The 13,344-nt window shown below is 31.5% G+C and overlaps 1 protein-coding gene and 1 long non-coding RNA gene across 4 annotated transcripts in view; one reads left to right on the top strand and one right to left on the bottom strand.

Moving 5' to 3' along the window:
• The first annotated feature begins 1,546 nt into the window (after positions 1-1,546).
• On the top strand, positions 1,547-13,216 carry LOC129938431 (leucine-rich repeat-containing protein let-4-like). The gene is given in 4 exon segments (XM_056045990.1): positions 1,547-1,928; positions 1,931-2,424; positions 10,861-11,466; positions 12,871-13,216. Coding segments are annotated over 4 exon segments (1,683 nt in total). The 5' UTR covers positions 1,547-1,594; the 3' UTR covers positions 13,120-13,216.
• LOC129938432 (uncharacterized) overlaps positions 13,205-13,344 on the bottom strand; it is a 30,641-nt gene continuing 30,501 nt past the window's right edge. For all 3 annotated transcript variants that reach the window (XR_008780461.1, XR_008780460.1, XR_008780462.1), the window contains exon 4: positions 13,205-13,344. This is a non-coding gene — a long non-coding RNA (uncharacterized LOC129938432).

Raw genomic sequence — 13,344 nt, 5'->3', positions numbered from 1 at the left:
TTGCATAAGAACGTAGTATATGATTGCCAAGTAAAGGGTGTCCCAAAATTAACGCAAGATTTGAAATAAATAGAAAACGCCGTTTTTAGTCTTTTGATAGTTATATTTTTATTGACTATGCCTCCAGACCAAAATCCACACCATACAGTCACGCGTTGTGGATGCATTTGTTTTTCGACAATCACATGTGGGTTCTCCGAACCCTAAATGCCGATTGACAAAGCCATCAAGATGAAAATGTGCTTCATCGCTTAGGATGATTTTGCTCGAAAGCTTTCACTATTTTTGAAATATTCTTTAATAATGAAGACACGTTGTTCTATCGTGTAACGCTCCATTTTTAATAACCCCATACTGTTAGCTAGTTAGGGTTGCCAACACTTCACTGCACAAATGGCGGCAAATTCAAATCTTGCGTTAATTTTGGGACACCCTTTATATGATTGCTTCATCCCCTACGAAAGAGAATGGAATAGCATCTCATAAGATTACGTAGCTAGGTACGTTCAGTCTACTTCTAAGCCAACATGTACGTACAACAGAGTACAGCAACCCTTGTACTCTTTTCCAATTTCGCAACCGACAACCATTCAAAACATTTCAACCCAGTCTTAATCAAATTTTTCAGATGAATCTCAAATATATGGCTTGTAAATAACTTAATTTCTCAAAACGCCGAATTTTGTAATATTAGTTCTAATAAAAATAGTTGAAAAGTATTTGTGGTTTATCGTACCTTATCGCAACGTTCAATATCTCCTCCACAGGTATAGAAAGTCTTAAATTTGTATCCTCCTTTATTCATTGAAGCTGGTAATGCTCATTCGATAATAGGCAACATTTTTTTCGGGTAATCAAATAATTTGGAATGCATAGTGTAAAATTTTCCACTAACTAATCTATCACTGATACCCAATACTCTCGGAATCTCTTGTTGATTTTCCTCCTTTGATGATGAGAGGAACAATTTTTTTGGACAATATTTTCACTGTGCGACCGCTTCAACAGTCAGTTACAGACTAGTTCGAGAATAGCCGGCCGGCTATTGGATAGACTACGCCCTGTTCACCAACCAAACTGTTTAGTTGGCTCGGTGTGCGCACTTTCAGCCCAACCCGACTAAACTATCGACCGATAAAAAGTGTGCAGTCTGCGGGGGCCCTAACACTGCATCTGCACTATGTGCTATCCTTTCGCCAACTTCGTTTTTGTATTATTCCATTGATTTACACCATTAAGCTACTCGCTAACTTCTGATCTAAATTGGTATCGTGTCGGTAGGTATTGTCTTTATTATTTATGTAAACATAGGATAGAACAATAATTATTAAGAATACGAATCTTTATTCACAGTTGTTCTTCTGAGCTCGCTCCAATAAGATCACTATTATGTTTCTCGTTCTCTTTTCCTGAAAACAAAATTATTTTGATTTCGTTATTTATATTTTTGTCTTCGGTATCTGTGTTCTTAAAAATACTAAAAAAGGGTGAAAAATAAGTTAAAGAAAAAACTGATAAAACAGCTAAAACAAAAATATTCATTCGATACAATTAATTTAATAATTTATATTTAAGCTCATTCAGATTGAATATCATGAAAAGTTTTCCGTTCCTTGTGCTTTTTAATTGGTATGGTTTCGTAATATCAGCTGCAAATTTAAGCAATGTCACCTTAATCGCCTGCAACATGGATAGTTTGAAAAAAGAATATCTTCGAGATGCCAAAGATCTCTATGTTTTACATTGCAATATACCAACTCTTCAGAACGCTGTATTTCTGAGGCACAACAAACTCGAAACATTGTGCATTTCCGATTCCAAACTATCAAAACTAGAAGATTATTCCCTCAATGGATTGATGAGTTTAACATCCCTCGATCTAACGCGAAACAATATCTCTCAGATCAAGTCGTGGTCAGATGAAGATTTAATCAACGTAACTCCATCAAAAAGCTGGAGATAGATAGTTTTCGACGATTTCCTTATCTTCAGAAACTCAATTTGGCTGTCAATCTTATCGAAATCATACCCGATGGGATGTTGCGCAGTTTGCCACTATTGAAGTACATAAACATTGGCAAGAACCACCTTAAACAAATTGACTTAAGCACTTTCCGGGGACTACACAAGCTGTCACACCTTGCCTTACATTATAATCAAATCTATGAGATTAATCCACAAGCTTTTGATACAAACAATCATTTGAGATCGTTGCGATTGGAGGCGAACGCCATTGTGGATTTGAAATTTATGGCTCAAATGAATCTGGCCCGGTTGGTGCATTTGAACTTGAGCAATAACGCAATTAATAGCCTTAAGCGAATGGCCTTTACAAAAGACACAGAGTTAAAGAGCCTCGACGTGAGTTATAATCTTATTGGGGAGATTTATGAAGACACACTATTAGGATTAGAATCACTCGAGGTAAATATTTGATTTTACGTAAGTACATACGGTATCAACTGCGACATGTAGATATCCATATAAAAGTAAATAAGATATTATCAGCAAACATACATGTGTGTGTAAACATCATCTGTCGGTCATATACAGTGGGGTACAATACCCTTAAAATGCTTTTCATTATTTATTTTTAATAGATATGTATTTATTACTTAGTAGACGTGACGTGATGGTAAGACTGTAGCACTGTCATGCTAAAGTTATCCTACAAAAGTTGTTTTCGTCATGAAAACAATTAGTTAAGATTTCTCATTAGTGTCTAGTTCTCTCCAGGTGAAACCTAATTTATTGTATTTATGTATTTACTCCCAATTTACATTTCAAATCTGTGTAAATCATTTTGGGTTCTATATTTACCTTTCTTTGTTCTCATAATACTTGGGTCAAAACCAGTTTTTGTAAAATAAGGTTGTCAATTGAATTTTTCTAAAAAAGTAACTAAAAGTTAGCAACAATATTATGCATATGATACCTACAATAAGTTCGATTTCAATATCTGTTTTTGGTTCCCACATTTTTCGTCAAAACTATTTTTTACCAATCTTTTTTTTGCAAGTTTTTATTTCCTTGTTAACAACATTTTGCATTGAAAGAAATAATTTTGAAGGTAATACTTAATTTGTTATCGAGATATTTCAATGTATTTGTTCTGAAAAAGCTGTTGTTTTGATTTTTCTAAACATATTACCAGATGTTTAAAATGTTGGATGGAATTAAATTTTTTTTGTTCGTAAGATATTCAAAAACCGTTAATCAAGATTTGGATACACGTCACAATATTTAATACAAAACTTGATTGAAGTCGGTAGCGTTATTGATTTGAGAGATATTTTTTTACTTTTTATAATTTATACAATACAAAAAACATTTTTTTTAAAAAAACCCTTTCAGGCATATGCACACACAGTCATCTCCTAAAATACTTTGATTTATATTCTAGTTAACTTCAAACGTCAAGAAATGTTAACATTTTCAATTCGAAAACAAATTCGATTGCAGTAACTTCTTGGAAGTTCATAAAAGCTCTCGGTGTATAACAGAATGATAATTAGCATTGTTTCTGTAACGCCAATAATGTATAAATATTTGAGAGTAGTTTTGTTTAACTTTGAGTTAAATAGCAAAGTGCTAATTGAAAGTAAGGTTGCCTAGAGGTCAGAGCAGAAGTTACTATATGTAAATAAATACCTAATAGGTTTTGGTAAACAAATTATGCGAGAATAGTTTTTGGTGCAATATAGCTGCGAAATAGTAATAGAAATAGAAACAGTAGTGATTTTTCAAGTATATTCAATTTTAATTAAAGTATCTTGTGTATTTTAATCTGTTTTATTTTTATTTAATAAACATTTTGTAAGAGATTATATTTCGTAACATACATATATATTAATACTTTTATTTTAATTTAGTAATAATGAGAAATGGTAAAATATTATCTCAACTAAGGAAGCAAAAAAAATTGTAGTTTCCATTGGTTTCAAAGAAAAAAATGTTAAAAACAAAAAATGGAAAACAACTTAAAGTTAGTAGGTTATTAATATTTAGTTGTGAATCTTTTAGTGTTTTGACGGCAGCACGATAGAGTTGCATTCCGTCGTCAAGTCATTGGTATCGTTTTTAATGAATTTGTTTCCATGATTTTTCAACAACGACTGATTACTTATACATTATATTATTGGTTTAATATCTATCCACTATTACAGATTATCTATTAGATTTAGCTCGAGAGACTGAGCAGCCCGCTCCACAAGGGCGGATTCAGACTTTTCATAAGGAGGGGTCACACACTAAGATGAATTTTTACTCACCGCTTAAAAATGTTCTTTAATGTTTTGTAAAGGATGCTAACAAAATTTAATAATTGCTAAAATGACAACTTTAGTTATCAAATTATTTAGAACACTGTTGTCCAGCAAATTATGGTCTTACTATTTAATTTGGATGACTCATATGAAAGCATTCTAAGATTCGAACATTTGTTTAAGAGCTAAAATACAATAGCTTAGAGGGTTTTTGGTGCATTTCGTGAACGTTTTACCAAAAACAAAGCACACTTTTCTTGTTTTCATTACAGCGAAGAACGCTGTAAAAATTTAAAAATCCAGAAAATGGGAGAGGATCTAAAATGTAAAAATGTCGGGCTTTTTTTTGACGTAGGTTTTTCGAACTCAATTTCCTTGAGTCTCTTATTACTATCGTTATTAATCTGCTTACCCGCATTTGGATCTTATAAAGTCGTCAACAAAACTTAAAAATTGTTGAGACAAAAAGGTTTGGTTCTTTAATTTATGGCAATAGTTGCATTTAAGCACAGAATTTCTTTAAAAGAAGATAGAGTTTAGTAGTACTCACAAATTACACGTTTCAAAGCTTTTATATCAATAGATATAAAACGTTTACTATGTTTTTCACTTAGTCATTAGTTTAACAACACAACAGTGTCACTTGATTTTTTGGGACATTTGTCTCATTGAAATTCGTGTTTGAATCTCAGTTCTAGATAATCCAAATCAAATTCACTTCAAAAGTAGATTTATTTAACTTTGTAAGGTCTTTTGTATTCAACAGAAAACCAGTTTTGAAAGAAATGAAATGCACGACTGGGTCGCAAGAACTTTATAATTTATTCCAAAAAGTCTGTTTAAAAATATTGCCTATATTTTAAGATCTAAAAATGTACCTCAAAAATAAATTTTTCTCAAAATTTAAATGCCATTTTATCTGTCAAAAAATCTAGATAAGCACTAAATAAAGTGCTTATAAACATATAAACATTTTACATTTAAATTTCGTAAAAAAATGTTGTCCCCTTTCCGAGATATCGAGTTTTGTAAAGAAAATAAGTATTTTATTATAAATAAAAAAAATACATTTTTGATCATAAAAAATCATCATTAATTTGATCATTGACAAGAGCTTGCACAGAAAGGGAAGAATTTTGAAATCGTTCCATTAGTTCTTGAGAAAACTTAAAAACTAAATTGAGGGGTACCCTTCTGGAGCAATACGAAAATATGTTTTTCTTGTAGAAAGAAGCCAAATTAAGAACACAACATTTAGAGAAAGTTTTAGAAAAATTACATGTTTGCACCAAACAATTTGTGTGGGGACTGCTCTTATTTTTCGTATTAATAAAATGATAACCTTACACTAATCAGCTGAAAATCTTAATTTCAATCAACACAAATGTTTGGACTGCAGCGGCCAGGTAAGACAGACAGACGGAAGGAATCGAGGTACACACTTTTTTCGACTTCTCTACCGCTGTAATGTCATATTTGATTAAAAGCTCTACTTTGAAATTCATTACTTATGCAAAACTTGCCATATAGTTCCTATATGCCGCAAGAAAAAATCACTTCAATGCTCACTATCTATTTGTGTCAAAAAAGTTTAATAATAAAATTGATGGCTAGTTTAAGGAATTTATAGGCAACTTAATATAAAATTGATGATCTCTTATTCAAGGTTTCTTCTTAAGAACCTGAATATTCGCTCTTTTGCTTAGAAACAATTTTTATCAAAATAATTTAAAGCATGACCAAAGTTTTTCAAGTTCTAAATTGAGCGAAAATCAAAATTTGAATTGTTTTTGACAGCAAATCACTTTTTGGTAAATGTCGTTAAATTACTAATAAATCTTTAAATGAAATCTTTACTTAGACAACTTAAGTGTATAAGCTTTTTGGCTCATATGACCCCCCCCTGGATCGTCAATTGGTCAAAAGTTGATGAATTTTTCCTGTGTTTTTAGAATAGGGGTGAATATTTGATTCATATTATGTTTTTGGTCCAATATTCAGTCAAAAGTAGTACTTTTAGCAACAAAGTTTCAAGAAGTAAATACAAATGTTGTTTTCATATACAAAAAATAAATAATTCAAAGTATAATGGGGGTCATATTCATTAACGCAATACGATTAGTTTTGAATTGAAGGGAATTCATACGAAAAAGCAAACAAATTATCTCCTAAGGGGGGGTCATGACCCCTACGACCCCCCCCCCCCTTGGATCCGCAATTGCCGCTCCATAAGGTATTGTTCTAACCTCGAAACTATTACTTTGGTTTTTTATTCGTATGTTTTGAGTCTTTATTTGAGTATTTTATTGAAGTATCCATATTTGATTGGCATCTTACCGTCTGCGCATCGATAACCTATAATGTCTTGTAGTTTTTTTTTACATTTGAGACAAGGTATAGGAACCACTCCTTAGTAAAAAAAATAACTCCACATCGTAAGAATGCATCTGCCATATTGTAATTCCTAAGTGGTGTAACGAGAGTTAAGTTCCATCTTTGAGGTCATCAAACTTATTAACGAGACTTTTTCCATTAAATACATTGTTTATAAAATAAAAAATACTGAAAGAGGCTGGGATGCTACCCATACTGATAACTGCCCATCCCATCTGTCGATTTGTCTTGCTTAAAATTTTGTAGGTCTTCGTGTTTTGTTAAAAAAGTTATCATTTGAATTATTCTAAAAAATTTAAAACTACCAACAATATTTTGCATATGATGAAATAGTTTGATTTCAAAATCTATTTTTGTTACCGAGATTTTAAGTCATTAACCAATTTTTAAAAATTATAGTAGCATTTGCGTACTATTTTTTATAGATTTTAATTTTGTATGAAAAAAGCTCAAAGTTGCATTTTTATAACAAATTTACTGAATGTCGAAAACAATATATTCTGTGAGATAAAATAAGTTCAAAGCCAATATCTCAAATTTTTAAAAAGATATTTGAGTCGAAAATCAATTTTTAACACCTTTGGTTATTTTTTGTGAAGGTTTTTTTTTTACTGTCAATTCGATTTTTCTCAAAATTTTACCAGATATTAAAACGGTTTTTTTTATTATTATTATTTTGGAGATTATTATTATTATTATTATTATTTATTAATCCAGAAACATAAATGTACAGATTAATCTTAAAAGCTAACAGCACTAGCTCTATGGCTTTAGGCTGGGATCTTACAATTTTCCTTGAAAATAAATGATTATAATAATATAGGCTTAAAATCTTAAGGCAGGGGGAGCGATCGGGGGTACCAAGGGGAGCGCCACTAAGCGTAAAATGTTCCAGGTGACAAAAATTTTGTTTTCAGTTTTTTTGTATTTATAAAAAACACCGTTAATTGGATTTTTTTTTCAAAAATATGTATATTTGTTTGATATCACGATACAATATATAATATAAAATTTAATTCAAGTTTTTAGTTTAGGGTTAACCAAAACGTTACCCTTTTTTAAATTGATATGGTAAAAAACCCCTCACTAAATTTTCTTAAGAGAGCTTTCTGCATCTTTCTGCATTTTTATCTGTAAAACAAAATTTATTTGTAGTCGATATCTTAACTGGTTCTTGAAGAAACGACGAAAAAAACATGGCGAACGTACGGACGTGCGAACGTACACACGCACATACAGATATCTCTCCAAAAATCTTTTATTTCGACTCTAGGGACCTTTAAACGTCGAGAAATGTCAAAATTTTCAATTTGACAAATCGGACCGATTATAATAACTTCCTATGAGAAGTTAAAAAAATTAAACGGTAAATAAATTTTAAGGAAATTTAATTAAAAATGGAGTAACGAAGTAAAAAACTATCGGAAATTAAGTTTCTCAGAATTAAACCATCGCTTAAGGTCGCATCGAAACTAATGAACAACATCAACATATCTTCTATCAAAGCCATTGATTTCATATAACATACCACCAATTCCATCCAAATTACTGTTTCGCGTAATTATTTTGAATTGATTTGTTTTTTCCTCAGAAAGATATTTTTCTAATAGTAAAAATATATCGTAAAGTAAAAATATTCGTGCCTAAAAAATCAGAAACTATGATCTTGTTCTCCGGACAGTGTATGTTGTAAGATCCAAATCTAATATTTTGTATGCTTTCATTGGTTGCAAAATTTGTATTAAATTTTTGTCGAGCATTTTCGGTGAAAGTACTAACATTCTAGCTTATAAATATGATATATACATTTTATTAACGTTTATTTAATTTATTAAAAAAAATTGAATTTGTGTAAAACAATGTATTTTAATTTTAAACGAATAATCTTTATTTGAGTAAAGTTAAAAGCTTCAGATCCCTTACCACTGGTGGGGGGAAATCTTCTGCGGATGAAAACTGATTCATAATATGATGAAATATCTTTGGTATCCATTGGATACTTCTACAAAAGTTGCTTAGGCAAAAAGTGCTGATATGCATTTTTATGTTTATAAGATCTGATACGATCGTCCGCTATGAAAGGCATTCAATTATAAATCGTTTTATAACACTTACTTATTTTTCTTAAATTTAGCTCCATAATACTTAATTATTTTTCTTAAATCTTAACTTATATTTTCCTATAAATCTTAACTTATTCTTCTGTCTTATAAATCTAACTTCTACTGTTATACAAAATTTGTATTTGTCCATGTAAGCCTTAAGCCGTAAGCTTTACAAAAAAGCTTTTGTATAAAAGAATAAACAAAAAAATAAACATTGTAAACAAAAGCTCTCGAGTAATATAAAAGAAGGCCCAAAAGCCAACAATCGACACAATTGGTTGTGGTTCTTGCATTGAGCTCTTCGGCTGAATACTTCAGCCTCTGCAATCCTTAGTATTAAACAATTGTTATCTAAGCAATTTAGTAGCAGTAATTTTCTTTAACAATAATAAAAGCGGCGCCCGCTATATTTTTAAAAAGAAAACAAACACTGAGTTTTATTTTTCTCTACAACTCGTCCTCCACGCAAAATTAAATTAACTGTATAACAAAAGCGGATAAAAGCACCTTGGGTCGTTTCGAGAGAAAAGTTCTTTGTGTGATCTACGGTTCCATATCAGGCTTGCCAGATTTTGCTATTTATCGGCAATTGGGCTATCTTTTTCCAAAATTGCCGACAGCAATTTTAGTATGACAGCCCAATCATAATTGGGCTATAAATAGCCCAAATCTAATCTTTGACGATTTTATTTTCCGTACACATCAATGATTTATATATAAATCACTTTTCTGCCTCTAAACATACCCTTAATGCATTTTAAGGATCTACCCTTGGAGATAATACCAAAAAGCAAGAAAACAGTACAGAATATTCAAATTTTGGAAGAACAATGGATAAGCTCCCTTTATTCGATTGGAGTCCGTTTTTTTCCTCTAAATTTCCAACGAAATTGGAAGAATTTTGGACAGAGTTGGCTCTGAATGTAAAAAACATTCCGGGTGAATTAGTTTTTGGGGATTTGGCGTATTTCGTAATACAATTGTTAACTTTACATGTGAGCAACGCTGTAGTAGAAATAACATTTTCTTGCATGAATTGTGTAAAAACAAAACCAAGAAATCGATTAACTACAGCATCGCTCGATGCAATTATGCGCTTACGTATTGATGCTCCAGTTAAAAAATTTTTTGTAAAGATGTTGTACCCTCGAATGAAATGATAAGTATATTTAATCAATTAATGTAACAGTGTGATAAAAATGCCCGTGACGATGACAGTGACGATGACTATAACTCTTATAAGATATCGCTTTTCTAGACTGATTAGCAGCAGTTACCCTAATATGTTAAATGTGATAATATATTAACTCTTCTTTTTTTTATAGACTTATGTTTCTTTTTTCGTTGTTTTTTTTTTTATATAAAAAAGTATTATAATATTTTTTTTAATAAAAATGAATTGTGATTGAAGTATAAGAAATGTTCTTTTTCGGCTCCGATTTTGGGCTACAAAAATTTTTAAATTGGGCTATGAAACAAGTTCAAAACATGGCAACCCTGGTACGGGCTGTACAGCGATGTAGACTTGGCCAGAAGGGTAAAGTCCAATGACTAAGATAGCTGGTTCACGAAGAGCGTATGTAGACAAATGCTCCTCACCGGAAAGTCTTCAAATCCACACCCATATAGGACAACGAAAAAGAGGAAGACAAGTGGAAAGTGACCTCAACCAATTTGGAGTGCGAAACTGGAGACATCAAGTTAGGGATCGAGCTAGATTCAGAAGTTTGTAGGGAGAGGCTCTAGTTCACACAGGACTGTAGCGCCACCTTCAGTGAGTATACGAGTATAAGTATATAACTTAACCTTTCTAATAGAACATTTTTTGTTTGTTTCATGTCAACAGTCTTATATGGTTTTTGGGTTTTTATTCTTGTTTTCAAATATGTGTTATTAATTTACAGCAATCTCCTGTTCCACCATTATTCGCATATACCGTATAGAAGTGAGACCATTGAATTTTTTTAATAAACTTACCTAACGATAAATTTTAATATCTCACTATACTCATTCTTATACAAATAATCTTCAACAACCATGGTTGATACATTTTTGATTTTTACTTCTCCTCTTTCATAATTCCTCTACATTTAAAGATGCTAAATGCCAGCCATAACCGTATCCACACCATAGCCTCGAAAAGTTTCCTTGAGCTAACTAGCCTAACTCATCTTGATATCTCTGCGAATAATTTAACCAACTTACCTTTGGATATATTCAACTCAACACACCGCCTAAAATACATTAATATGTCCGACAATGCACTGGAGCACCTAGAATCTAATCATTTTTATGAAATGTCCCAGCTTCAGCTACTGGATCTCTCCATCAACCATCTACATCGTGATAATTTCATCGAAGGACTATTTTCTCACTGTCGACACCACCATCAGCAGCGGAAGCCTCAGATGCATGCACTCCATTTGTTGAATCTGAGCTATAACGAGTACAGTGTCCTCAACTTGTCCATGCTGTATGAATTCGAAAGAGTAGATTTGTCGGGTAATTTATGGGACTGCAATTGGCTGATCCGGGAAATGATTCATGGCCCGGATACAATACGCTTTGGTAGAAATTATATAATGAAGGATACAGAAGCAGATCTTTGGTCTGTGGCCGGTGTGGATTGTTATGATGAAAAGACCAAACGAAGTATTATTCTGATTTATGATTGGAATTTGATGGGTTCAAAAGATGGTGAGGTTAGTATTATTCATTTCATAATTAAAAAAATAAGAATCATTGCGATTTTTAAGTACAATTTTTGGATTTTTTCGAATTGAATTCAAGTCTGAGAAAGATATGGTCAAAGACCCGTTAGGGGGGCCCTAAAATTCCCGTATTGCCTTTCTGTAAAATGACTTTTTATTGCCCGAAACCGCTTTAAATGTAGTTATTTTAATCGAAACTTTTGGTTGTTGGGTTCCATGAAAACTGAAACCGTTCAAGCAAATTTTATGTTTCTTTAAAATGATTGAAAAACGTTATAGCAAATACGCTGCACACACCGCTCACCCTAAAAAAACAGCTTTGTCCTCCAATATGTTGGTGGACTCCGTTAATTATTAATGCTTATACCAAATAATACATGTGCCCTAAATTTCTTTAGGATGCCATTATTTTAAATGTGGTTTCCACAATATTTTACCTATTGTTCTTTAAACAAAATATTTTAAACCATAACTTTTTAAAGGATAGTTGAATTCTGTTGGTTTTAGTTATATTAGGTTGGGCTAAGAACTACTCTTAAATTACAGATCATATTTTTTGATTGTGTTAACGTGGATATATCAATTTGTTGTATCTTCACCTCCCACCATCTACCCTCTTTAAAATGCCATTTTACAAAAAGAAAATAGGGGATATTGGGTGACTTTTGATGTGTTGCTTAAAATAAAATCCTTCGTCAAGTCGATGCCAACTACAAAATTTCATGAATTAATTATTTGGAAGTTCCGTTAATATTTTTGTTAGAATTTACAGAAAATTTTTAATTTCGTTCTTCAAATTTAGATGTAATTGAATCAAGTTGCCAAGACTTTCTTGAAGTGGAGTGAGATGTAGGTAACATGTGGAAAAAGTATGTCTTTGGTGTCCATGTCATCCAATTCAGGAGAACAGAAGTTGGCATTCATCGACTAACATCACCCATGGTTGCCATTGACGTTATTGGACAGGCCAACACTGACCGATGACCGCCAATTTAAACCCCATACCCCAAGTGAATTTTTAGAAACGTATTGGATCTCTTGGATCTCATATTTTGTGTGTTGAAAAACTCAGAAGTCCCTATAGGAAGTCGCTTTAATGATCTAAAAACCTAAACAAAAATCGATTTTCGATAACAAATTAGGGATGTTATAATGTAACAAGCAGACGAAATCTTTGCATTTTTATAAACCCGATCACTCTTTTGCATTCCTACTGTAAATAGCTGTCTGAGTGCTATTTACATTATTCTATAAATAAAAATTAAAGAATAAAAAGCGATTGCAATTAAGAAGGATATAACTTAAGAAAACTTGCTTACTTTTAAATTTTCCCTAAATGAAAATATTATAATCTTTTTGTAAAATTTCTCTATTTTACCTTTTTTTTCGTTCCAGAATTCAATTAGTTCTTTGCTTTTCTGGTCAAACATTCTTTCAAATCATGAATTCGATAATAGGGATATTGTTATTTGTTTTCTGCTATTAGTCATACTTGCATTTTTAGCAATTCTACTACAATTTACTTGCAAATCAAAAAGAAGAATCAAACAATCATCAAATAGGGAAAAAGATCTCGAAGAAATCGAAATGATGTCCTGTGGGGATACAGCAATATCAACTGATTCAAATATCGATAAGAAGTAGTAGAAGTAAAAATCCAAAAAACATAAATACATAATTAATTTATTTTATACTACAAAACATCCAATTTAGTTATTAATAAATTACTTGTTGCCTTAAAAGGAAATTTGTGTACACATTTTTTATGACTTTTTTATTTTATATTTTTTTATTTTTTATCTCTAAAAGTCGTCGATAAAAGCTGCATGTTTATTGAGAACTACATTTCGTCAAAATTGAGGATCGGTC

The sequence above is a fragment of the Eupeodes corollae genome, chromosome 1, assembly GCF_945859685.1.
Source record: "Eupeodes corollae chromosome 1, idEupCoro1.1, whole genome shotgun sequence".
NCBI classification, from domain to species: domain Eukaryota; kingdom Metazoa; phylum Arthropoda; class Insecta; order Diptera; family Syrphidae; genus Eupeodes; species Eupeodes corollae.
Note: the sequence above shows the minus strand (reverse complement) of the source record. Positions and strands in the feature narration are given on the sequence as shown.